Source organism: Gadus chalcogrammus, chromosome 11 (assembly GCF_026213295.1).
Source record: "Gadus chalcogrammus isolate NIFS_2021 chromosome 11, NIFS_Gcha_1.0, whole genome shotgun sequence".
NCBI lineage: Eukaryota > Metazoa > Chordata > Actinopteri > Gadiformes > Gadidae > Gadus > Gadus chalcogrammus.
In genome coordinates, this window is record NC_079422.1 from 17,467,254 (window position 1) to 17,492,630 (window position 25,377).

At 43.5% G+C, this 25,377-nt stretch overlaps 2 protein-coding genes across 7 annotated transcripts; both read right to left on the minus strand.

Annotated features, from left to right (window-relative positions):
- Positions 1 to 35: 35 nt before the first annotated feature.
- Positions 36 to 15,214, minus strand: LOC130392315 (zinc finger protein ZFAT-like). The gene is made up of 23 exons (XM_056602812.1): positions 14,491 to 15,214; positions 13,612 to 13,809; positions 12,926 to 13,081; positions 12,539 to 12,682; positions 11,477 to 11,623; positions 11,307 to 11,374; positions 10,782 to 10,867; positions 10,565 to 10,642; positions 10,124 to 10,272; positions 9,770 to 9,861; positions 8,982 to 9,130; positions 7,248 to 8,616; positions 6,838 to 6,964; positions 6,169 to 6,401; positions 5,918 to 5,993; positions 5,207 to 5,326; positions 4,692 to 4,865; positions 3,995 to 4,083; positions 3,401 to 3,539; positions 2,186 to 2,298; positions 1,727 to 1,823; positions 1,186 to 1,292; positions 36 to 617 (listed from the first exon to the last, which is right to left on the minus strand). The coding sequence occupies exons 1-23, from the start codon at positions 14,564 to 14,566 to the stop codon at positions 423 to 425; spliced, it is 4,182 nt and encodes a 1,393-aa protein (XP_056458787.1). The 5' UTR covers positions 14,567 to 15,214; the 3' UTR covers positions 36 to 422.
- A 571-nt stretch (positions 15,215 to 15,785) lies between these two features.
- Positions 15,786 to 24,604, minus strand: LOC130391729 (protein tyrosine phosphatase type IVA 3-like). Of its 6 annotated transcripts, none has more exons than XM_056601977.1 (8): positions 24,030 to 24,601; positions 22,237 to 22,369; positions 20,639 to 21,108; positions 20,248 to 20,408; positions 19,604 to 19,696; positions 19,289 to 19,419; positions 19,036 to 19,110; positions 15,788 to 17,965 (listed from the first exon to the last, which is right to left on the minus strand). In XM_056601977.1, the coding sequence occupies exons 4-8, from the start codon at positions 20,350 to 20,352 to the stop codon at positions 17,848 to 17,850; spliced, it is 522 nt and encodes a 173-aa protein (XP_056457952.1). In that variant the 5' UTR covers positions 20,353 to 20,408; positions 20,639 to 21,108; positions 22,237 to 22,369; positions 24,030 to 24,601; the 3' UTR covers positions 15,788 to 17,847. The 6 variants fall into 6 exon arrangements, with proteins under 6 accessions (XP_056457956.1, XP_056457952.1, XP_056457954.1 ...); XM_056601979.1 differs by having other exon boundaries at positions 22,237 to 22,372; XM_056601980.1 differs by lacking the exon at positions 24,030 to 24,601 and adding an exon at positions 23,760 to 24,010 and having other exon boundaries at positions 22,237 to 22,372.
- Positions 24,605 to 25,377: the final 773 nt, after the last annotated feature.

Here is a 25,377-nt window from a genome sequence, read left to right on the forward strand (position 1 = left end):
AAAGCTTGCGTTGACTTCGTGTGATTGATTGCATGCACACAGACAGAATTTCATGATTTCACGAATTATTAGGCGATTACATTTTTTAATTTCGACCGACCAAATCGCTTGAAAAAAATTGTTTTTCACCCACCCCACTTCATGAAGTATTTATGTGACGCTACAGCATACACTTATGAATGTGGTTTTATTAAAAATATATATTCCATGTTGATAAATACATGACATTCCACATGATTTCATACAAGTTATTTGACTCTGCTTTTATGACAACAATGTTATAACATTGTTGTCATAAAAGCAGAGTCAAATATCGTTAACATTCTTGTCCCCCCCCCCTCCTTGACAAAATCGATATTAGAGTGCAGCCCAACAGAACCAGTGTTTACATCGCTGGCCACTCTCCTGGTACGCATATGGCACTAATCGATCTCAACGGTCTGCTCCTGCACGTAGACGATGTAGTGGTGAGTGCTATCCCCCTGGGAGGTGAAGACCGTCAGAGAGTCCAGCCCCTCCGTCTCCTCCACCACCATCAACTGATTGCTGTTGGGGTCTCCCTCTCCCTCCAGCATCAGCTGGTTCATGGGCCCTCTGCCCTCCGGCTCATCCGCCACCTGCAGCGAGGACATTCAGGTACTCACGCTCGTGTAGAGTTCATTCAATCGTTCAAGAGTTTGACGTTGGACTCCATTTGAAAATGCTAATGTTTTAGACAATAATCTCAATGTATTTTCACAATTGCACTTAGTGAACTTGTATTTTGTCTTGGGTTTTATGTTGTAACTGAACTGCGGTCCATCTTGGCCGGTCTCTCTTGTAAAATAGATTTTAATCTCAATGAGACTAACCTGGTTAAATAAAGGATAGAATATAATTCATGAGTCAAAAAATCACAGCTGTGTTTCGTCTAAATGTAAGGCTTCTGAAAAGGGGTTTGGCACGAAACAGCCATATGAAGATCTCAGTGCATCTTAGAATGGCTATAGGACAGGAAGAGGTATACACCCAAAGAAATGTGAATATAGATCTGTTTTATGTCTCCATTATTGTAATGCACATGTGAAATAGTACAGGTATTCCGACCCAAACATTTGCAGTTCATTTCTGTTGAGATTTTTTTGCAATTTTAATTTGGATTAAGAGTTCAATTCATCCCATAATAGTAAAGCAGTGATGCCTTACCTGCTCTACCATCGTCAAGGTGCCTGGCGCCATGGTAACCACAGAAGCCACTGCATTGTGATTCTCTGAACTGAGCTCGATGATCTGCTGGAGGATGTTCACCTGGCCTACAAACACAAACAACACAAGCAACACTTCGGTACACTGTAACACAACACTGGATAACTCCAAAACAATGAGAACAAGATACAAGTCTAGCTAACGAGTGAAAGGAGAGCCACACACAGATAATTGAAAGAATGCACCTAATAATGATAAAAAGGGAGATGGAACAAAAATCAGTTAAACTCTATTGATAGATAGATATAGATATATTCCATCAAGAACAGGTCCCAGCAACTAGTAGCTAAAGTTCTGTGCAGACGTAAAAGCCCTTTTGGTCTGTCTGGGGGGGCCAATCAAACACATGAATGATGTGGCAACACTATCAACAATAGCCTTGAATATGCAGGTATTTAGCTTAAGTCAAGGAATCTTTTGCTATGAATAGAAAAACCAAAGCATGCCTTGATAAGGATGGATGAAGTCTCGTATTGTTTACCGTTGGCATCCCCCGGCAGGGTTGCTGTCACCACCGTCTCCGTCTGCTGTTCCTCCTCGCCGACAGACACGTACTGCTCCTCCACCGTGTCCATCACCTATGCGTAGCAACACACACAAACATGTTTGCTCACGCACACACACACGATAACTCACCGCTGATGTCGGAATATAGACTCCCTCCGACTTAGTGACATCATAAACGTATGTTTACACCGTGCATTGTCAGGTGGTTTGACAGAAGAACAGCCGCTTTATGAAGACAATAGCTGCACTGTTTAACCTAGTAACCAAATCTACCAGTGCATGGTTGTGTCTATCTGTGTGTGTGTGTGTGTGTGTGTGTGTGTGTGTGTGTGTGTGTGTGTGTGTGTGTGTGTGTGTGTGTGTGTGTGTGTGTGTGTGTGTGTGTGTGTGTGTGTGTGTGTGTGTGTGTGTGTGTGTGTGTGTGTGTGTGTACCTCCCAGGACCCGGGCCCCTCCATCAGTTTGAGGTTGTGTTTGTTCTTCAGGTGTCGGTTCAGCTCCCACTTGGTGCCGTAGACGAACTCGCAGACGGGACACTTTATACCACCTATACACACAAGGTACACACACTTTATACCACCTATACACACACTTTATACCACCTAAACACAACAAGGTACACACACTTTATACCACCTATACACAAAAGGTACACACACTTTATACCACCTAAACACAAGGTACACACACACACACACACACACACACACACACACACTTTATACCGCCTAAACATACAGGGTACAGACACACACACTTTATACCACCTAAGCACACAACTTATACCACCTAAACACACAAGGTACACACAAACACTTTATGCAACCTAAAAACCTGAGGCACACATACACAAACACTTTATCCCACCTAAGCACACGAAGTGCACAAATAAACACACACGCACAGTATTCAAATACTTGTTCCAAGTACAATCAACTCAAAAAAGCAATAAAAGGTGTATGTATGTATGTATGTATGTATGTATGTATGTATGTATGTATGTATGTATGTATGTATGTATGTATGTATGTATATATATATATATATATATATATATATATATATATATATATATATATATATATATATATATATATATTGTGGCAGACGCCAGGGAGGAGTGAGGGGAGTGGTAGGTCCGGCAACCTGCTGGCTCCACCCCCAAGCCATATATGGACTTCCTCACGTTAACGAGGCGAGCCTGGGGATCGTTGAGCAGGGGAGCTTGTGCTTAAAAGAGCTAGCAAACAGACATGTGGGGAGGTTGAAGTTGGAGTTGGAAGAGGAGCTAGGGCTAGGTAAGGACAGGCAGGATCTGTGTGTTTGCCTGGCAGTGTGGCACGCCCAGAGAGAGAGACAGGTGGAAGGTGTGACGGACGATAGCATAAAGGAGGTGGATGACCCTTTCCCACCCTGGTTTTCATTTACTAGGTAAATAAACCCTTCGGCACTGGAATTGCTGTGTGTTGTGTCATTTATCGGTTCAACTTGGTAGCGTGGAAACCCACTGGCCCGCTACTATATATATATATATATATATATATATATATATATATATATATGCCTTGATTCTTCAGTCAGCAGTAGTGATAAAGCCTGATCACGCCTGTTTTCTCTGACTGAACACAGGACAGGTATGGAGGGGGTACCTTGGAGCTCCAGGGAGTCTGCGTTGGGGAGGCCGGGGCCTGCGTTGTGGTACTCCTGGTCGGGGTGCTTGCGGCTGTAGTGTCTCTTCAGAGGCCCGGAGATGTTACAGGAGTACGGGCAGTGGGCGCAGCGGAACGGCTGGGGGAACACAACAGGGTTTTAGGGTTAAAGGTTAGACCCTGTGTTGGAGCTTGTCCGGTGCTACTAAGGGGGGGGGGGGGGGCGTTGATTGATGTTGGCTGTTAACCAAAAACTCCTGATGACAATCTACTTTTGAGTCCATATTTACATAATATCCTCAAATTCTTTGTGCAATTAAGAGATTTGGAATGGGATCACCTTTCATCTAGAATATGTGGTTTAAGGGTTCAGTTTTCTTTTAAAAGGACGTTTTCGACGATGAACTAAACACTTACTGTATATATTTTTTCTAATGTATATATATTTTATTTTATATAAATTTTAAATGGAAAAAAAAACACTCCACTGAACATACAGGAAACATTAGAATCCCCAAAGTCGTTAGAGGTGCACCTGAGTAAACTTGTTTATGCGAGTATAAGAAAGGTGTGTGTGTGTGTGTGTGTGTGTACCTTAAATCCAGCATGCTGCTCCATGTGTCTGAGTAGGGCAGGTTTGGACACGGACGTATACTCACATTCTGAACAATGGAAGCGCTTCCCTGCTCACACAACAGAAAGAGGGAGACGCCGTCATAAAATGAGGACCATTTCGAATAATTAGCCAATGCTGCACTGAGATACACATTCGGTGTTCAATAAAAAAAAGAATTACGGTAAACAAAACTGTTGAAAATGCTTCATCATCCACAAACTAATTTCTATACTTTGAATGTTTTGTGACTTTTTAAAGTTATTTTGCTTGTGTGTTTGTTTTTACTCCTGTATTGCTATTGTCATTATGTAAGTGGTCTGAGTACTTAGTGCTATATAAATCAAACATAAGGAGCACAGGAAGTTAATTTAATAAATATTAATTATTGAGCTGTGAAGGGATATGATTAAATAAGTTGTATACTTCCTACTCCTTTTCAGGCATACCAATAGAATACTGAATTTTATTTTTATTTTTCTTATTTATGAAACAATTTGAACATGGTTTTATTCATTGATTTTTTTCGTGCTTTTCATTTCGTTTTTGTATTTTCGGTATGTTAGGTTTTATTGATATGTCTGATATAAATCTAATCAATCAATCAAAAACCATAGACAAGCACGTTCGTATAACAACCTATATCATCCCCCCCCCCCCCCCCCCACAGCCACTCACCCTCTGCGCTGTGGCTGAGCCGGTGGCTCTTCAGGGTCACCTTGGACTTGAACTTCTTGCCACACAGGTCACAGAGGTGGCTCCTCTCGCTGCTGTGGCGGTTCATGTGGGCCTTCAGGTTGCTCTTACTGCGGCTGGCGTACTCACACACCGTGCAGTGGAAGGGCTTCAGGCCTGCACGCACACGGGAACAAGGGCTGGGATAAGTTGTGTGTGTTCGTAGGAGGAAGGGACTTGCTGGAGGTACTGGGTGATGAATGCCGGACCGTCAATCATAGTTTCACCTAAAAATTCTGCTGGTCAAACTGAAACATTGAGTGAGGTTTTAAACCATGGGACGAAAGGTGCTTATGCAGACAGACCAGATGTGTGTGTGGTGTGTTGATGGTCAGTTTCTCTTTGTGTGTGTGTGAGGTCACCTTCCTCTGTGTGTGTGTGTGTGTGTGTGTGTGTGTGTGTGTGTGTGTGTGTGTGTGTGTGTGTGTGTGTGTGTGTGTGTGTGTGTGTGTTGTCACCTTCGTGTGCCCAGATGTGTTGCTGGAGGTCACTGCTGTTCTTGAGGAAGTAGGAGTCACAGTAAGGACACTTCTCTGCCCGCTTCACCATCAACCCAGTGCCCTGCTGGGGTACGGTGTCTTATGCGCGCACACACACACACGCACACGCACACACACACACACACAATCCCAACCCACAAGTTACACCCACAGCTCAAGCCTCTAAAAACATAAAATTGCACCGCAATTTCTTTTTAATTGTGTCACAATATTTACAGAACCATGATTCATTTAGTACCTCTAATACTACTACTTCCATTAACTAGGTTGTCAGCTAACTAGCCAGTGTGAGGACCAAGCTGTCAACCCGTAGCCATTAAGTCAGAGGAAACATAATTCCATGAGGGACCTCACAAGGCTATATGCAATATGCAGAGGAGATACAGCACACACACACACACACACACACACACACACACACACACACACACACACACACAAATTAGTCTTTCCTTCTTCTAAAAGAGCTGCTTCCTGTATCAAGAGGACATAGTGCCTTCCCACGCTCCTACCATGTGAATAAAATGCGCTAAACTTCCTCATAACATCATAATGACAAGAGTAAAAACGAAACAGCAGTCGTTATTTTGACCACATTGACTCCACCACCGGGGAGGATCTGCTCCTCTGGCAGCTGTTGTGGCGTTGGCACGACTCATCTTCTCTTACCGGGATGTGTGTTTCGGATGTGGTGCATCAGTCTGTATTCTGGGAAGTTCTGATTGCAAACAGGACAGGCCTTCACCTGGGAACAATAGTCGGTGTTACATTTACATCACCGTTAACATCAGTAAATTCTCTGCGTATTTTTACAGTCCATTTGAACTCTTTTTGATGCAAGCAAGCTAACACTAAGTTCCTAGTGTGTCGTGCGTGTTGAGTGGTGGTCAGGGGTAGTGGCTGTAACCTGGGTGCGTTACCTGTTCCTGGTGCGTCCTCAGGTGGGACTGCAGTTTGTACTTGTCGGGGGAGGTGTATCTGCAGCCGGGGCTGGGGCAGGCCAGCAGCACGCCGCTGTGCTTCTGCACCACGTGGCGCTTCAGGCAGCTCTTGGTGATGGACGAGTAGTCGCACTGGCTGCAGTAGTGCACGTGCTCCTTGGTGTGCGTGCGCACGTGGAGGTTATAGTGCACCTGGTACCAGAAGAGCTTTCCTGCGGAGCAACGGCGGACGGACGGACGGACGCACACAGAGGTTGGCGGGAAGTGTATCTCAACAGCTCAGTGGTCGTAGTTCTAATTCATCTGTAGCCCAACTCTGAGTTCTCCTTTATTGGAAATTGCACTGCAGTTTCCTGAACCGACAGAACGCACGTCACACCCGCTGGAGCCAGGGTGCGCAGCCGATAGAAAACCACAAATCTTGGAAAGTATTTTTAGCCAGAAGGAGCAGACTTCCTTAATTAAATAGAGAATATCCCCTAGTCTAACAACTTTATAAATAGATGTATTAAAAAAATATGTTAACCAACACTTTGAGACCCAAACAGAAACCTTTCCAATGAAAAGAGTGACTTTGGCTTATACTACCCATTTAAAGAAAGGCTACAGTAGAAGAGGATGGACGAGATGAAACGGGACTGTACTCACCACAGTACTGACACTCCAGGTCTCCGTATATCTTGCGGAGCCGCTTGAACAACTCCATGTTGAGCTGGGTTTTGTTGAGGGACGCCAAAACCTTCTGGAAGGCGTTCTGCTCTTGGGCCTCGGGTTCCTATTAGAAGATCATCAATAACACGGAACTCATGATGCATGCAATCAAAAATCCAAAAAGCAAAGATAATCTTGTGCAACCTTATAGAACATGCCGTTTAAATGCCGACATACTGCCTGTCTATCCCCGATTGAACCCAAGGCAACAGATATTTTCGGACACTGCTAGTACATGTACATTGGGCTCGCTTGACAAAGAGAAGTGAACTCAACGTGGCTCAATAAATACTGATACCGATTTCAGCCACGATAACAACAATCTCAAATGGCATTGATCTACTGACCGTTTCCGAACGAGATTCAGAGCCATCTTTTACTCCGTCGTTGTTTGAATCCTCAGGGGACAGATCTTTGGGGCTGCTTTCCGAATCAGGCGTGTCTGTAGATGCGGTCGTCTGTGCCGGTCGGGCCGAGGGTGGAACAGGATGACCAGGCGATTCGACGGCTGTACTCCCATCGGTTTCGATGAATGTCGAGCCTGGGTTTTCATCAGCTCCGTCTGGTTGGTTCTTCGGGTTTTCAGGTGCAGTTCCGCTGACGGATACGAGTGCGGGGGTTTCATCAGCACCAGGCTGAGAGGAGTCCCCATCCACTCCCTCCTTTGGGGCTGAGCCACCCGGAAGCTTCTCATCCACGTCCTCTGCTGCGATGTCCTCTACAGTAATGTTCTCTGTAGCGGTGTCCTCTACAGTAATGTTCTCTGTAGCGGTGTCCTCTACTGTGATGTTCTCTGTAGCGGTGTCCTCTACACTAATGTTCTCAGTAGCGATGTCCTCTACAGTAATGTTCTCTGTAGCGGTGTCCTCTACAGTAATGTTCTCTGTAGCGGTGTCCTCTACACTAATGTTCTCTGTAGCGGTGTCCTCTACTGTGATGTCCTCTTCAGTGGTGTCCTCTACAGGGATGTCCCCTACATCGGTGTCCTCTACGGTGGTGTCCTCTACTGTGATGTCCTCTTCAGCGGTGTCCTCTACTGACACCTTCTGGCCGACGGCCTCTTTGTAATCTGACGGGAAACTCTTCCCCTCACTGATCACCGCCTCTCCGTTCTCCCCCCTCGCTCCACCTCCCCCTGCCGCCGCCCCCCCGCTCTGAGGGTCGTCCCCGCCTCCTTCGGCTCCTTCCTCCTCCATCGGCTCCACCCCGACCTCCCCCCCGTCCTTCCTGGCCGGCGTTCCACCGTCTTCCACAGGTCGGTCCCGCCCCTCCTCCGCGGGCTCCGGTCGGTCCCCCCCCTCCTCCCCGACGGCCTCACCCTCCCCTCCCTGGGGGCCCCCTGCGGCCCCCTCGTCCGGGCCCTCCCTCCAGGCGTCGTCCCCCGGCTGCATCAGGCAGTAGCTGCCGTTGATGCAGTCGACGAAGGCCTGCTCGGGCTCGGCGTCCGGGTGCCGCTCCTTCAGGTGGGCCCTCAGCCGCTGGGAGCTCATGCACGTCACGCCGCAGCGGCCGCACACGTACAGGAACAGGTGCTTCCGCACGTGGGCGCCGAGGGCCGACATCTTGGTGGCGGCGTAGTCGCAGAGCAGGCAGCCGAAGGGCCGCTGGGGCCCGTGCACCAGCAGGTGGCGCTCCCGCTGCAGCTGGTTCTTGAAGCGGCGGTTGCAGGTGGGGCAGTGGTAGAGGAGCTGCCTCTGGCCCTGTCGCGTCTTCAGCCTGGGGTCGATCGGAGGGCATGCGGGTCAGCTTAACATGTTCGTATCTTCATTGATTAACAGTATTCCCTAGTCTACCCGTTCTGATGGACTTTTTCTTTTCTTTTTTCTGACTTTACCTCTAAAGTTGACATTCATTGCATTTAATTATTTTTTAACATACAAGGTAACATTTTAACTTAATAGACACGCAATTCAACTAAAATGTATTGAATATACATTAAAAAATATACATATATTATTAATAATATAATTCTCAAATTACGTGTAATTAGTTTCATGTTATAAATCCAACATGTATATCAACACTTCCAAATCGATTTAATTGAATGTAAACCACTAGTATACAAGACCACAGGGCTCCACCTGAGCTGCTGGTAGCTCTGCTGTACGGCCGGCTCCTTCGTGTTGTGCCGCTGCTCCATGTGCCTCAGCAGGTTCTTCACGTCAGAGTACTTCTTCTGGCAGAACTCACAGTGCTGCTTCACCTTCAGGTGGACCCGCTCCACGTGGACCTGGGGCCCGGAGAGAAAGAGGGTCGCCCCGGTCAAACCCAGAAACCATCTACCGCTGTAATTCATTGTGCGGTCTGAGTAATTCATTGCAACGATATGGTGCAGTTCCAAGACACTCAAAGAGCTGTCCATGGTGAGAGTGTGGGATTGAAGACCTCAGTACCAGTGGAGAGGTAAGGAATCAAACTATCCCATCAGAGACCAGGGGATGATTGGGGGCCCCAGGTTGGGGATTTTGCCCCCCCCCCTTCTCTTGCGATGCGTGCCATGGGATCTTTAGCGTTCTTATGGAATATCCCCTATGCTCCAGGTCTTTGTCCTGGGAGATCTGGGATATAACTTAGGCCTGAGGAATGAGCGCCCCCTAGTGGCTCTCCAACACCTCCACCAGCAACCTATGGGTTCCCAATCCGAGGATGCACCAGGCCAGTACTGCTAAGCTTCCTGCTACATCATCTTATGCTGATGATGCTCAGCTTTCCCTGGCCATTAGCTATGAAGGCAGATACATACAGCATATAGGCAAGGCAACTTTATTTATATAGCACTTTTCATACACAAGGCAGACTCAAAGTGCTTCACATATAAACATTGTCGTACAATAAAAAATAAGGCATAAAATAATATATACAATGTCACCTTTAAGTGGCCAGGACTGAGGGAGATGAACGGACAGTGAGGGCAGCTGAACTTCTCCCCCGTGTGTTTCCGCAGGTGGACGTTCAAGTTGGCTTGAGCACAAAAAAATGAACAGCTATTGTAAATCACATTTATAAATCCTGGTTAATTTTCTCAATGATATCTTGAGAGAAATACAATTTTTTATCAATAATGATAATATTAATGATAATATTAATAATAATGATTTTCCAGTGGTGACGTTATACATAGTGGAAATTGTTTTCCAGTCTTTATAACAGTCAATTGGTTATTATTTCATACAGCGGAAGCAGTTGTAAAGAGAAGAGTACGGGTAGCTTGGGGCGGCGTTACCTTTGATAGCTGAGGCGTAGCTGCAGTGTGGACACTGGAAGGGCTTCTCCTGGGTGTGGGTCCGGAGGTGAGCCACCAGAGAGTGCCTGAACTTAAAGATCTTATTGCAGAACTCACAGGTGAAGATCTTCAGCTGGCTTTCAACAAGACTTGGAGGAGAGGGGGGGGGGAGATACATCATACAACACTGTATTAGTGGTAGCGTCATGTTTTGTGGTCCGATGGTCAATGCCTAACTACATAGAAATAGAGTAACAGCACACCACTTCATCAAATAATAATGAATGTATTACAATTTTTATAATTTTTTTTAATGGTAAATAACCCAATAGGAGTTGGATATTGCTCTACAACCCAATTCAAATGCTTCATAGCATGCGATATTGGATCTAACAAATAGGTAAAAGCAATGTGTGTGGTGAGTTGGTGATCTTGTATTACCTGGTACTAACTTGCTTAATGGAGTATTCCTGAAAGCCTTGGTTGTAGGCTGCGTTGGAAGCAGGGTCAAGGTCCGTGCTAAGATCAAAAACAAAATAACAAATGAACAAATTTGAGTTTGAGTCTCATTCTAAATACATTTGTGTCTTTTGAAAGGGCGAAGAATTAAGACAGGGGATTGAGACAGGGGAGTGTGTGACTTGTAGAGGTAAATGACCTCGTCTCTGTGGGTTGGGACTCTGGGTTATCTGGGCCAGCTGCAGCGACGCTGGGGGCTTCGGTCCCCTCAGGCTTCCCACCATGCTGAAACGTTACAATAGAAACATACTGTTAACACAGCCTGTGTCCAGGGGTTGACACTAGTACAGAGTACTAGTAAGTTAAGGTGCATTACATACCTCTAATAATCTAATCATAATACTAACAGAAAGCTGTGCTGTACTATGAATAATTCTTTTTCGAGCACACTGCAGAAAATAACCGTCTAAATAAGAAATAAGTACTTTTTGAGAAGATACAGACTAGAAACAAGTGAATGTATCTGATAGATAACCTTGGTAAAATCATTTTAATATACATTCTTTCTAAAATTTAAGTTAGAAATCTCTTGAAATTTGTGATAAAACACTAATTTGAAGCACGTCCAATGAACTTGCAGCCAGCTTGTCAATTTGCCTTGTGTCAACAACCAATGTGTCAACAAATCACACAATCCTTTGATTTGTCTTCCCTTTAAACTGACCTGAGGGTTGGAGGCCGAAGAATCTGCCTCTGCTGTAGCAGACTCTACCGGTACCATCTTCGTAGCATCTGCAGAAGCACAACTTTATCATGACAAGATAATCTATCAAATGAAGACCCGGTTGAACCGCTTGTCATTGTTTAACAGAGGCAAGTTCTCCCTGGACTGACCTGCGAGGGTTTCATGTTCCGTCAGGACAACGCTGATCACAGACTTTTTGTTCCAGCCAGCGGGAACACCTTCTTGGTGGGTGAAGGTTCTGTCATAGGCCTGCGTCCGACCTTTTCGACTGGTTCTCTGGATCTTGGCCCCATCTACTAAAGCAGCGTTACTCATTGCGCGGCTCACAAGCCGTATGCGGCTCGCCAAGCCTCTATTTGTGGCTCGCATGGCGGTAAAAATATACAGTGATATGATCATGCAGTGAACACAGATATTTAAAAAAAAAATCTAAACAAGCATAACATAAAATCTGTAAAAAATAATAATAATGTGGCTGCACCAGATTGATGCATTTTACATTGAATGGTAATAGAAATGTATTGAAAGGGGGTATTCTATGAACACACTCGTTTTGATTGATAATATTTAATTCATTAATTTTTTACAAATATTTTAAGAAAAAGTAATAACTTATTCTTCAATAGCTTCTATGTTATATGACCCAGTGTCTCCACATTATTCCAGAAAATAGTACAGTCACACAAGTCTTAATTCTCCTCTCAAAGTGCACAAGATCGGGGGAGCATGCCCCCTAAGGACTGGGTTCCTTCCACAGTTTCACACAATTCTGTGGGAAATTCTGCTTCAGGGATGACATATTAATAACCAGGCATACTTATGTTTGACTGGATTTATAGTTTTTGATACTTTGGGGTAAAAATGGCTTTCCTGTCGACTGCGGCTCTCCTGAAAAGAATAGTGAATACCACTGTACTAAAAGAACCGAAACGTTGAATTAGCATTATAGTCTTTTCCCTGGATCAAAATGTATGCCTTTCATAAAATGTAATAGATTGAATTTGTATTGGCAGTTAGAAAGTAGTTTCAAATAAATTATTCCCACTGTATTTTCGAGTGTAATCAACTATTCGACTGTGTGCATAAGGTCACTGGTCCCTGAAACAAACACAGATTACCATGTAGGGTAGCATTATTTTTCCATGGCGATAACTCTTTTGCTGCAGAACAGGTTGTTCTTCTTGCACTTTTCACCCCCCCACCCCACTCACCATTCCCATTGTCCTCCTCCCCATCCTCTTCGTCTGCATCCTTGTCTTCTTTCAGGCAGATGTGTTTGAGGATCTGCCTTCTGTTGCTGAACGACCGACTGCATTTGCTGCACTCCAAGCTGGGCGTGGTCCCATGGCGCTCCCCTGCGACCGTCAAACCAATGGTACACCAAAGGGTGTTACACAAAAGAAAGGGGAAAATGGAAACAATATAGGAAGGTCAATTATAGATATTTAAAAGAAGGGGGACGGAGGAAGCATATTTTCAGATTAAATTGTCCTATTTCCGTTGCTGATAAAAAAAATTACTTTTCTAAGTGTAAGGTCAAAATAAATACAAATACTGGAGACAGCCTTCTGTAGTGAACCCTCTTGCATTGGACCAACCTTGACTCTCCCTTTCCCCCGGCCTGGCCTCCTGTTCCCCCCCGTACTGGGTCTCTGATGGGAGAAGGTCAGGGCCAGCCTGTCCTTCAGAGCTCTCCAACAGGCTCTTCTTCCTGGAGCCTTTCGGTCGTCCCCGCTTTCGCTTCGCAGGTTTAACTGTAGACCAACACAACAATTTAAAGATTTTATTTTTTAAGGTTTTATCCTTTTTATTGAAGAGTGAGATAGACAGCTAAGGTCCCTGGGCAGGGATCGAACCCGGGTCGCTGGGATCAGGACTGGGCCTTAATGCTGAACACAATCGTTTGAATCAAAATGCCTCAATGAGTGAAAAGTTAGTTTGTGTCGCGAATAAGATGATTGTAAATTGCTCGAGATAAAAGACAACTGAGATTAAGACAACTTGGCAGTACAGTTTAGCTCCATTTTTGTACACTACTAGTTAAGCACAATTCCAAATACTAACTACAACATTATTAGTCGAAGATGAAATCTGACCTCAATAATGCTAGCCGGTGAAGAATTATTTTTGTGTTTTCGGAAATTATCGTTTTATCAAGAGCGGAGATTTGAAGGTTTGATGAACTGACGAAAATAAACCAAATCATCCGATACAAAATCAGCCGACTACGCCGTGTGTGTATGAATTGTCCTCCCACTCAGTCCTTTCTAAGATCCCTACTAACCGGTTGGAGGCTCCTCGGGGCCGGCCTGAGGCTTCTCAGGGCCGGCCTGAGCCACCTCAGGGCCGGCCAGGGGCTGCAGCGACACGATGATGTCACCGGCCGGCTGGTGCTGGGAATGGAGCTGGGAGCAGTGCACCAGCAGCTGAGCCCGGCTCGGAGAGAAGATGTTACACAACCGGCACATGAACATAGAAGCATCTGGGGAGAGAGACCAGAGGAGAGGAGAGGTTACACATAGAACCATCTGGAGAGAGAGACCAGAGAGGAGCGGTTAGACAAACAGAACCATCTGGAGAGAGAGACCAGAGGAGAGGAGAGGTTACACATAGAACCATCTGGGGAGAGAGACCGTAAGGGACTGTGGGTTACATTAACATAGAACCATCTGTAGAGAGAGACCAGAGGAGAGGAGAGGTTACACATAGAACCATCTGGAGAGAGAGACCAGAGAGGAGCGGTTAAACAAACAGAACCATCTGGAGAGAGAGACCAGAGAGGAGAGGTCACACAAACATAGAACCATCTGGAGAAAGAGACCAGAGAGGAGCGGTTAAACAAACAGAACCATCTGGAGAGAGAGACCAGAGAGGAGAGGTCACACAAACATAGAACCATCTGGAGAGAGAGACCAGAGAGGAGCGGTTAAACAAACAGAACCATCTGGAGAGAGAGACCAGAGAGGAGAGGTCACACAAACATAGAACCATCTGGAGAGAGAGACCAGAGGAGAGAAGAGCTCACACAAACATAACCTAACCCTAACATAAAAAACCTGGAGAGAAAGGCCAGAGAGAAGGATTTACAGACTCTGAGAAAATTGGATGATACAAGGAAATCGGAGAACCAAATGTGAAGATATCATATCGATATTGTGATTACATTTTGGTTCAAGCCTTGACTTTTCACTGCAGACAGGAGTGGAAGTTGGACACGCGCACGCGGACCAATAATACATTCAGTCAGCTGGTCTAGTTTGGTTGGTGGATCATATAACAATATCACATGATCCATACTCAGACTGTACCTCGGCACTGTCAACATTATTCCATTGACTGATACTATGCCAATCATATCTGCTTTATTGGACGCTTAAAATAGGCATGATATATATATATACATGTATTTATTTATGCTGGAATATTATATTTGGTCGATTTAACTGGATGCCAATCATAATTATTAACAAATATACAGTATATTAATAAATAGTATTTATAATATGTACACTTCAATTGTGTTGAAAGCAATATGTGCCAGATTTTCAAGTAAGTGACTACTGAGACCTAAATGGTTTTGTTCGACCCACGTTCAACATATTCACAAATTGACAGACGACATGTGGATGTTCCCCAGGGTTCACGGTATTGCCCATTAACAATGACTGGGTCTTATCTGTTGTAGAAACTCCTTAAAGGTTAAGCTGTGCATTTAAATAATCATTACGGCTTTACACATAGAGCCAACCCATTCAGCAGGACGAGATAGGGTGTCGAAGTGTGGCACCAAGAACATCCCAGTTACCATACAATGACATTGAGCTGAGTAGTGCGCATGCAGCCCCCACGGTGTCAGCATCGTTTGTTTATGGTGTGAACCCCGCTAACATGAAGACCGGGCAAACATATTCGAGTTTAATGAGCTCGTCCCCATTCCTACCTGCTTTGGGTTCCTCCATTAATCTGAAGTAAAATCGCATTCGTATGCAAAACACAGCATTTATTCACATGATTATAAATGCATGATTAAATGAGGACGGAAGACTTGATATTCATTACATAGATGAACATTTATGGCGAATCTGCGAAAGAAGTTCCTCTGTAGAGCGGAAACGGGGCAAGGATTTGCTGTTGGGTTTTTGCCATCACTGCTCGCTGTGGTAGGAGGTCCACCCCGCATCAACACACTGGAACACAGCTGAGACCCAGCGGCAGTAGAGGGAAACGTGTAGGCGTTTGGTTAGAATGTGCTTCTAGATAACTGGGGTCGACTATTAGAGGATTAAATGGTGAATTCCTTCCGTAATACGTTTTCCTTTTAATTTAAATGTATAATTATCTATTTAAATAAAAAATAAAAATAAATAAAACATTTTTAATGTATAGCCTAGGCAATGGCTATATATCTTTTTTATTAGGGAGCTACTTATATTTTCTAAATAATCATAGCATATTGTTTATCCAACAAACAAGGTTACAAGAAGAAGAGGCATGCGGTAGGTAAAACGTTTTTTCTTTTTAACGGAACCATTTATACACCAGTGTTTCCCTGGGCAGGTCAATCGGTTTAATTTGGCAATAGTTCTTCATTAGCAGAAGAACTCTCAGACACAAGGAATACATTCCCATGGGTGAGGCTTTTCATTTATAAACAGCAAGCAGGAAATTAAGGTCCAGGATGCTTCTGATCAGAGACATTTTTATTCAATTAAACAGGCCTAGTGGATAACTTGGAAGTGCTGATGTGTGGAAAAATCAAATTCCATCGTAACTGGATTTGCCTTGAGAGTAATGTGACTCAACAACAATTTATCGATTTCCAATGTCTTTAATGGACATCAAAAGATAAATAATTAAATCATTTTATTATTTAAAGAATGTACAGATATATTACTCTTTTAATTGGATTCTGAGAAAAGCGACAACAGATATTAAATTTTCTTAACAGCTGGCCAGTTATAGACTAGCTTGGAAAAGCAGCCACCTATTGTAACTCTCCAAACAATTTAGAGCAACAAACATTAAAGAGTAACTACTCATTAGGTACACTTATCGAGTTAACAGTCATATCAGGGCTAATGCTACATGCTAAGAACATGCTAGGCCAATTGTGATGTGAAAACAAAGCTTTAGTCATCAGTCGCCACTTTAAAAACAAAGCCAATGACTTTTCCTTTTAGGATACATGAAAATGTTTGCTTTAAAAACATGCGTTAAAAACAAAACCCAACAAAAGAACACAAGACTTTCAAATGCGTAGTTACTCTTTTCACACACACACACACACACACACACACACACACACACAATCCTTATACACAGACACACAAGCAGACGCATACACACGCACAAATACACGCACATACAACTCTCTCACATATACACACATACACACCCACCCACACATACACACATTTTTAAATCAATCTTCTACTCAATTGACCATAAAATAACCATGGTTTAGGTTATTTAGGTTACATTCTTTTGTAATATGTGTCTTAAGTTTCCAAACCAAGGAGTTTATATGTAAAACAACCCCTGGCTGATGCACAGAATAGGTACTTGACTTGTCTCGTACTAAAGGACCATTATGACCATACCGTCTTGTCTCTAGTCGTGGTGGTTTGTTTTTCAGTATTGTTCAGTACATGTAAACGGTACATCATTCTCATGATGGGATAGAGGAAATTTGACAGCGCCAAACCAAGGTTTTGTAATTTCTGGGTTAGCCATTAGCTCAAAGAGGCGAGTACAATCACTCATCACCAATTTAAACCAATTAGAAAGAGCCTTTGCACCAGTGTTTCCCCTGAGAAAGTGCCGTCTCGGAGGTTGGATGGTACGTTGCTCTTGAATAACAGGAATGAGTTCAGTGTTTGGGGGAAATATGAATCCAGTGGACGCATCTAATCAGATCCATCTAATAAAATCGTGGAACTGGATGTGTTTTGTTTGAACCAAGTGAATCTGGGTGTTAACCAAGGCCAAAGCGCATAATAAAGGGATCATATTTGATCAAGGTTGATAAAGCCATTTAGACTTCAAAGGACTATGAAATGGAAAATAGATTTTCACGGTTCACCTTTGAACCACGAAATAGGGCTAGTTTAATATAAAAGTAATTTGATCTGGTGTCACTATTCTCACCACAAAGTTGAATAAAACAGAAAGAAAACGCGAAATATCTGTGAAAACATCACGCTAACACTCCCTTGCTCCCATCTTTCCCGTCTCTCTCCGTGCTAACCCATCAAACAAAGCATATCTGTTGCGAAAAACATCTCAAATACATGAAGTCATTAGAAACAAGCTCTGAAATCCCATAACGAAGCTATTCATCTGTGCATTGAAAGATCTCCAAATTAACTTCGAGGTTGTTTAAAAGAATATCAAGGAAGGCTAAGGAGGACTTCATTTGTGATGAAGTAGCAAAAAGTGCTTTTGTCCTTCATAGTGCAAAACGTGTGTGTGTGTGTGTGTCTGTGTCTGAGAGATCATGTGCCAGTGTGTGTGTTTTATTTTACATGGTGCAACACTTGTTCTTTGGAGAATGAGAGTCTTTGAAGCGTAGTCTATGTTTTGACCGATATTTCTCCAGGTAAGTCAGCTGTTTACTGTTGATGGCTCCACGACGTTTCCTAGGAAAAACACATATATACATCATATTTTAGAATGGCATTGATAAATCTTTTTCCCCAAAAAATAAATATTGGTTGATGTGCCTGTGTTGTAAATGTCGAAAATGTATATGAACCACTGTATTTGGTGTTTAAAAATATATAAATTCCTAGTCTCAGTTAGGCGTTTGTAACAAAACAGCAGACGCAAAGAAAAGGCAAAAATAGAATACTACATTGCCCTGGATATTAGATTTTCCTTTCAGACCAACAATTATTTTCTTGCTAAATTCTGTGCTTCAAAGACTGATTATCTGGTTATTTGGAGCTACCGTAGCATTTATAACTCATGATTCAGACGTTCTGCAATCTCATTCAAATGTTGTCATGGGTTGTCATCAACCAATAATTACAACACAACTATCAAAACCCCCTACAAAACCGTTGCTTCTTAAAGTTCACTTAAACATCATACACACATAGAAAAGGCTCAAATGCTTATCGTTGCTTGTCAGTAGTTGTTATCGCACGTGATTATGAGATTCCTATGTTTAGAATTTGACGATATCTGTTTCCATCTGGCCAGAGTCCGCATCTGAATATACTAGATCATAAAGATATAATTACGTTGTATAACGTTTGAAGGGATTAAAAAGGGACCTCTTTAACACAATCAGACATGTGTGTGAAATGATGAGTGATAATGTCCTTCACTATGAACTAGTTTAAAAAACAGCTGGTAAGCCATATGATATGCAAGGGTTATGTTTTAGTATAAGGGTTGTGTTACATTTTCTCGCTAAGATTTTAAAAATAGTAATTCTAGATGAATTAAGATGCACAGGCTAGTTTAATGATACTAATGATACTGAATTGTGGGGCCAGTTATGTCTTTAAATGTTCGTGATTGCAATATAATAAAAATAATAATATCTTTATTTATATAGCCCCTTTAAGAACAATAGTTTACAAAGTGCTTTGACATAAGACAATTAGGAAGACATTTAGGAAGAGAATAGAAAGAATAAAAAGACAATGTTATTTTATGTGCAATGTTATGGTTTTGTTATGTGTTATGGTAAAAGCCCTACTGTCTGATGAGCTGAATGGCATCTTCATACTTCATCCCACTCTCTATCAGAGCCAGAGCCACCAGGACAGGAGCCCTATGCACACACACATGGACATATGGACGCACACACGTGCACACGCACGCAAACGCATACACAAACATACATATATAATTAGAATCTAATCTAATTTCTGTAATGCTCTTGAAAATATGTTTATTGTGCGTGTATATGTGTGCTTGTGTGTGTGAGAGTGTGTTTTTGCATATCTCACCTGCCAAGTCCGGCTACGCAATGAACAGCCACACAGGATCCTGGATCCTCCTGAAATTTCTTCTTCAACAGGTTCAACCAATCTTCAACCAGCTTACTGGGGGGTGCAGCACCATCATCAAATGGCCAATCCTGAGAGAGAGGAGAGGAACATGAAGTCTGTTCTCCTCAGACATAAAAGGGAACATGCGGATATACCTTAATGAATGTTATCTGTTTAATATTTTATTTTTTTCTATTTTCAGCAATAAAGGTGGCCTTGAGATAAAGACCCCTGTTGAAAACAAAGACTCAGGGAAGAGGATTGCATCCTCACCACCACTGTGATTCCATCTTTCTCCAGCGGGGCTTTGTCGTAGGTTACCTCACACACTCGAACCACTGTTGTTGCGTCAAACCGCTTCAGGTCCTATTGGGAAATAATAAGATACGTAGGTATGTATTTACGGTACTGGCATCATCCAAAACACAGACACTATCCCATTACGAGACAGTACGATTTAAAGATAGCTGGATTGTAGCTGGCACACATCGGGCCAACCAGAAACCAACACGATTGAGCAACCAAACAGTTTCTGTGGTTAGAGTTGTTCTTTATATTTCCTCTTGCAGATCAAACAACCAAAACTGACAATGTTTTTCTGTCCTCTTGGATGGATGACCTTATGCTGAGGATGAACCACCAAAAGGTGGTTCTAGGGCAGTTGAATAAGGATCCTAGTTCATTCATTCAGTCTGTTCTCCTGACCAGAGCAACTGCAGAGCTATTTGTCATAAAAAAAAAAAAAGATTAAAACATTGATGCTGTTCTATGTTGTTAATATACTGCTCCACATTGTGATGAAGCAGGCCTTTTTCCTTTGAGGCATCCACCCAAACCCTTCCTCAGATGCTCAATTGATTTAGTGTGTGGCCACATGACGTCAAAGCAGATTTTGTGTCTCCCGCGCGCACACATACCTCTATAAAAGACGTTAGCGTGCTGTCTGTGGGGTTGTGAGTGATGAGGAACCTCATGTTCTTGTGGCAGAGCTCCACAGGAGCCGGACGAATCATGTTAGCCATTGGGATCTGTGACCTCCGAGGATGACCTCTGACCTTTAGAAATCACCCGTTTGCCCCTGACCCAGCGTCAAATAAAAACGTCAGCGTTAACAGCAACCCCTGGCATGATCACATGAGATGTTGTAGAAACCAGCTAAACATACCCTGTGAAATTAATTTCTTTCCTCGTTTAATTAAAAAAATTCTATATCACATCATTGTTTTTCTTTGCCCATTATAGATTGCAAAGATGTTGGCAAGAGTACCCTAATATTAATCTACTGACTCTTAGTATGTGACATCTCACCTTTGGCTTTAACAAGCAAGCAGCTCTCGTTTCCACTCCCAGACCAGGTGATTGGATATCAGTTCTCCGGGCGATTTCAAACTTCCCGCATGCGCTCTGTAGTCTCCTATACAGTTATTGAAACCTTCCCAGTTCTGTTGTCCCGTTGGTGTGTCCAAAACAGTTTTTACCCCATCAGCTGGGTTAAGTTCAGGTCCGGTCCTTACTCCTTTCTACACACTATATGTCGTGCTCGGCACCGAAGTTCAGTTTTTCCTCTCTCTCGCTTTGTTTCTTTCCTGTTATCTTCTCGAGGGCTAGTATCCACTGGTTACCCCATGGGTCGGCTGTCTCTGAAGCTAAAGGAAACCGCTGAGAGGCGTTCAGGACGTCAGAGACGCCGGCTGAAGTTTCATCGCACGTTCCTCTCAAATGTGTTGGGCGTGGCAGTAGTCACCGCTCTGCCGCAAAAACGCCATCAACCAGCAAATCTGAAGGGGCAGAAGAAAAAGCTTAACTGAGCGGGCCATCGATCACTTGGAGGGATTTGCAGAGTGAGTGTTGAATGCTTTTGGTGAGTGTATCGAAAGGGACCAGTGTTGAGTGAGAAACTTGACTTGACCAAGTTTTTCCTGCAGGGGAACCAAGCTGCAACGTACGATGCCTGCACCTGTCTAAGCCAGTCGAACCAGCATGGCTTATTTCCCAAGCTTCAGGCTGTGTGAACCATAGTCTGCATACAAACAGCTCTGAGCATACATGATGACATGTATGACAAGCATACAGGGGACAAGCATATCAGCGGCTTCCGGGAACTGTGAAACTGTGATGCTATATATATATATTTATGTTGCAGCTGCAGCCTATTGTGATCGCTGCAATTAAAAGATTGCAATCTGATCCTCTATGTCAAATCACCTAGTCAAATCACTCTGCGACGTGCAGATGATCCAAGCGGATTGATTTGAGGACCTTGGGCCAGCGTGGGGGTGGGGAACCCCAATGCTGAAAGCTGGCCGACGGGCCCATACGGGGCCTCTCGCCTGTCACCCAACCAATACAAAACCTTTCAGTTAACAACCAAACATAAACAAACCTATCCTAAAGTTGCTGTAGGTTACATTTGTAAGAGGTTATTTGAGCGTAATGTGTTAGAAATGGTGTAACCGTCTCACAGGTAAAAGTGGGTGAAGTGCTACACTTCAAACGTAGGACGGGAGGGAGCAAAGCAGGACCATTTCGTCGTTTTTAGTAAAACTATTTCGCTCTTTTCTGCTCTCTCTCTCTCTCTATTGGCAACTCTCAAATCTTATCAACAAGACAAGCTATTTGGTAAGGTTACATTTTGGGTTTATGGAGCAAGAATCTTTAGAACTAAACTTTCTGGTTCCTTAATTGTTCACAATTACACATGCGCTAGAACATCTTCACGGATGTTTCAAGGGGGAAAACATTTTTTTGCATTTGCATCTTACAGTTCAGGGATGTTACTTTTTACCCCTGACTTGATCATCACTTCCCTGTTATCACATCATATGAAATTAGAAGGCAGTTCACAACATGCTATTTTGTGTGTGCAACAGTTTAAAGTAGACAAAACGTAAGCAGTAGCACTGTACCATTCTTTTCTAATCTCCGTTTGTGATGGGGGAAGTTGCTTAACCAGTTACCAGTTGGTCCATCTTTTGATCTGCCATCAAGTGTTCATAGTGGTTAACCATAGTTCCTTACATGAAATGAGATCCCAATGACCTGCTAAAACAAGGTTTTCAATCATGAGTTTATAATTTGCAAAAAAGTATGCACATTGTGTCAGTAAGTAACCCAATGGAAACAGCAAAAACAGCACTGTTACATTAATGTAACAGTTAAGAAAGGAAGAAATCTAGTTAAGAAAATCAAGCGAAATGCAGATGACATGCTATTAAGAGCAGGCAACGACAGCAAAGGAAGATGATGTTCCTCATTGTGGTTTACAATTCTTTTTAAAATAAAGAGAACTACTATAAAGGTAGTTCTCTAAACATTGAAGGGCTCCGACATGTTTTGTTTGTGCTTTAGCCGAGGCTGTGCAGATCTCAGGTCTTTCCTCCCTGAGTTGTTCTGGCTACAATTACTGATGATGAACTATAAACCACATGGCATAATCCTCCAAACATTACTGATTACAGTAATGTTATCCGTGTAAATGGCTTATGAAAAATGACAATTGAAGTAATCTGCATTACAAATTAGTTATGGGGCTGGCTGTGATGTTGGATGTGACTTAAGAAGCTTGTTCATCAATAAAGCTAAAATGATACAATTATTTTCACACTGATCTCACAATACAGCAAACATTGTTAGGCTTACTAATGATGTAAAGAGACACTATTCAACCTTTCTTGAGTTTGCTTCAATCTAAAAACCTCCTCATCTTTCAAATATGCTAGGCAGTTTTCTTTTGCCCTTGATCTCAGGATTCCTAACACCGGAAAGTACCGACAACATTCAGGTGAACAAACGGATTCACTTTACAGCAAGATTGTTTTGTTGAGCTTTTCCTGTATCACAATGGAAACAGTATGATTGAGCTTCTCATTTCTTGTATTTTTTATTTTGTTTCTTACCATTATTGACCTTGAATACAAAGGATATAGTTCATTATATGTTTGATTACAAACTACACATAAGGATTCCCCCTGAACACATACAGACACATTTAGCCGCGCCTTATCAACATCAACAACCTTTTATAGCTGTCTTAAATCGTATTTTTCTTACCTCAACGGGCAGAATGGTTCCTGAACAGGGGGAATCCTTTTTACTGTCCGTTTACATGAAATTGCCATAGCAGCAGTGGTGTCCCCAGCAGATAAATGCCTGGTTTACTAACAACTGTAAAACTGTCTGTTGTACTTGGGTCGGCAACTATAGGCCCATCTCTTTTCTCAATGTATTTATAGCTGCTTCTGCCTTGGAATTCTCTGTTGCATTAGTTGTAAAAAAAAAAATACCATAACAACAACAATGAATTACACCTCTGGACTTCTCACCTCTATGGTGTGTTTACAGAGAAGAAAATTGCTATTTGAACACAGTTTTACAACTAGAAGGTTTTCACGAGTTACAGCAGATTACTACAAAGGTTAATTCAACTTACTTCCAAACAACCTCCATGGCCTCTACAGTTCTATGAGCCTGCCACCAGCGCCATGCCCTGAGCTATTATTGAACCAGCTGAAGCAAAAGTACCCCACCACAACTGCCAAGTGCTGTGTCTGTTTACTGCGTCCGCCACTGCGAAGTGAAACAAACAACAAACACACAAGCTTCTCTAAGCTCAATTTCATGCAAATGGCTTCACAGAAGCAACTGGCAACTTCTGCTTTCGTCTGGCTCCGGCATGAACATGAACTTTCTTTTTACTTACTTGAAATCAACACCTAGGCTTCCTCAATAGTCGTTTTCCCCTAAGACCTCCGTCAGGAACGTCCCCTGGTGCTATTCAAAAATACAGTCCAGCATATAAAAGAAAAAAACAATAATAAGAAGAACGCAAAAACTTGTTGTTTTTAGCTGAGGTCAATCCCATTTGGCTTGTAGTGTCCTCCCTTTTCTGGCACGGCGGATCCCAACAATCCCTACTACAGCAGTAGTAAAGCTAATTGGTGCGGACCGGTGTATATTTATACATATTCAGCGTGGTGCTGCGTCGGTTGTGGCGCTGAACTGCGAACCCTCCTCCTATTCCTGTAGAGCTGAGCTGCTCTAATCACTAGGAGCCCGGAGCGGGCCTATGGGCGGCCTCTCCCGCGGCCGGCCCTGCGTGCGTGCGTGCGTGCGTGCGTGCGTGCGTGCGCGTGTGTGTGTGCGCGTGTGTGTGCGCGTGTGTGTGGGCGTATGTATGCCTGTGTGTTCCCGCTCCTAGCCGTAGAGCACTAAGCTGAGGATCTTCCCTGAGCTGCTCTAATTAGGCTGAGCGGCCATCTGACCCTGACAGTCCTGTCACCAACAGAACACCCTACTGTTCCTCCTCTTCATAGACAGTGGAGCCACCCTCTATTGCTTTTTTTTTTCCTTCTCCCCCCCCCCCCAGCGCACACACACACACACACGCACACACACACACACACACACACAAACACACACACACACTTTTCCACTTGTGGAGCACGCGCAGGCTTCTCCCTTTTCCCCTCCTTCATCGCCTCTCTTCCTTTATTTTCCTCTCCTTAAATGAAGGATTAAGAGGAGCAGGTCCTTGACACTGCCTTGGATCTCTCCCCCCCCCCCCCCCCCGAACACTCCCCCACCACCACCACTCCCCCACACCCATCATGGAAAGTATGCCAGTAATGAACCAGAATACATCGGTTTTTTTGGTCTTTATGTTGATAGAAAGTGTGCGAGCGCAGCACACTTGAAGTACGTGAGACCGGCCCTGCCTTGGTGCTGGTGTGTCAGGCTGCCCTCCCCTTCCCCTTCCCACTGGTGGAGCGGCAGTAAAAATAGAAGCACCTATGAACAGCCAGACAGATAAGCCGCGTTACACGGCGAGCAGCGAGACACTTCAGGAAACACACTTTCCCCGCAACGGGTTAAGTGGCTGGGACTGGCTGCGGCTGGTTGCTGTTGTTGTTGTTGTTGTTATTGTTGGTTTTTGTGTTCTTTCTGATAAACATGAATACATGGTTTGAATATGTTACTGTATGCAACATGTTGGCTGGATACCATTCTGTATTATTCTGAATGGTACTACATTTTTCTATGTATATATA